The sequence below is a fragment of the Rhizophagus irregularis genome, chromosome 9 (genome assembly GCF_026210795.1).
Source record: "Rhizophagus irregularis chromosome 9, complete sequence".
NCBI lineage: Eukaryota > Fungi > Glomeromycota > Glomeromycetes > Glomerales > Glomeraceae > Rhizophagus > Rhizophagus irregularis.
In genome coordinates, this window is record NC_089437.1 from 951,416 (window position 1) to 952,561 (window position 1,146).

General features: G+C 33.4%; 1 protein-coding gene across 1 annotated transcript; it reads right to left on the reverse strand.

Annotated features, from left to right (window-relative positions):
* Positions 1 to 259: 259 nt before the first annotated feature.
* Positions 260 to 759, reverse strand: OCT59_029232 (uncharacterized protein; the record flags this gene model as incomplete). The annotated part of the gene is made up of 2 exons (XM_066142422.1): positions 260 to 529; positions 712 to 759. 2 exons carry the CDS (start codon positions 757 to 759, stop codon positions 260 to 262), a joined length of 318 nt encoding a protein of 105 aa, XP_065994569.1.
* Positions 760 to 1,146: the final 387 nt, after the last annotated feature.

Genomic DNA, 1,146 nt, shown 5'->3' on the forward strand with positions numbered 1-1,146 from the left:
TTTAATAATTTAAATAATTTAAAACCAAACTTTTTTACTTAACGCGTATTTCAATTTCTGGTGTCGTTAAGCAAAATATTAAGAACACACTTGATTCCACCTTACCTTATATCGAATTTGCCAACTAAATGTCACTCGCGAGACCTCTCTCACCTTCCAACAGGAGCAACAAGAATATATAATTGGTTTCAGGAACGACAGAAAAAATTTCAATCCAATCTTTAAAATGTCGCGTATTTATTCATCTGCCATTGGATCATCAACATAACAACATTTCAAGTTCCCTAACAACATTGCAGGCTCCCTTAATAACATTGCACTCACCTCCGCCTATAAAACGGAGATATTCTTTCTCTGGGACGGAGCAAGGTGCTGTGGTTGAAGCCTTTTTGGCTTTTGCGAGAAGGCCATTTGCAACTTTCTCGTCAAGTGTGAAGACAAGCTTCCCGATATACTCATAGACAATTTCGCTGTTAAGCAGAACCCACCAGTCAGCAAAGATTTCCTGAATGTTTATGTTCTGTGTATGCTAAAATTTATAATTGAAAACGTTAAAATATTTTTGAAAGAATCAGCATTTCAAAGGTTCTTATAAATCCGATTCTATTGAACTCCTAAAAGATTTTTAAAAGATGTACGTCATAAGAATGCACATAGGATCGCTGAGAATAATAAAGGGCGTTGGTGTGATCTTTCTCTGCAACGACTAACAGTTGTCCATTTGACATGCGAGGTGGTTACATGTCTTGGTAGTGCCATAAGGAGGTATACGCTGCAAAGGAATAGGCTTTTCACCGAATTACCGTTTAGAAATTTTGAGATCCGGATGTCCTATTAAATAGGATAATGGATAATTCGAATAAATAATCCTAGAATAATTCGAATTATCTTAGGATAACGGATGTTTATTTGAAGAATTTTACTGAGTTTTCATAGCTTCGTAATGATTTTACAGAAGTACTTTGGTTTATTTACTTTTAATGGGCAAAAAAGGTCGGTTGAATGAGAATATTTTTTCCATAATTTAAATAATTTTTATCATTTATAAATTTTTTTAATTATTCTTTTTCATACTTTGTTTAATTTCAAGGGTTAAGGAATGAATTTATAACGTGAAGTTTTTATCAATCCTGATGAATTCCTACA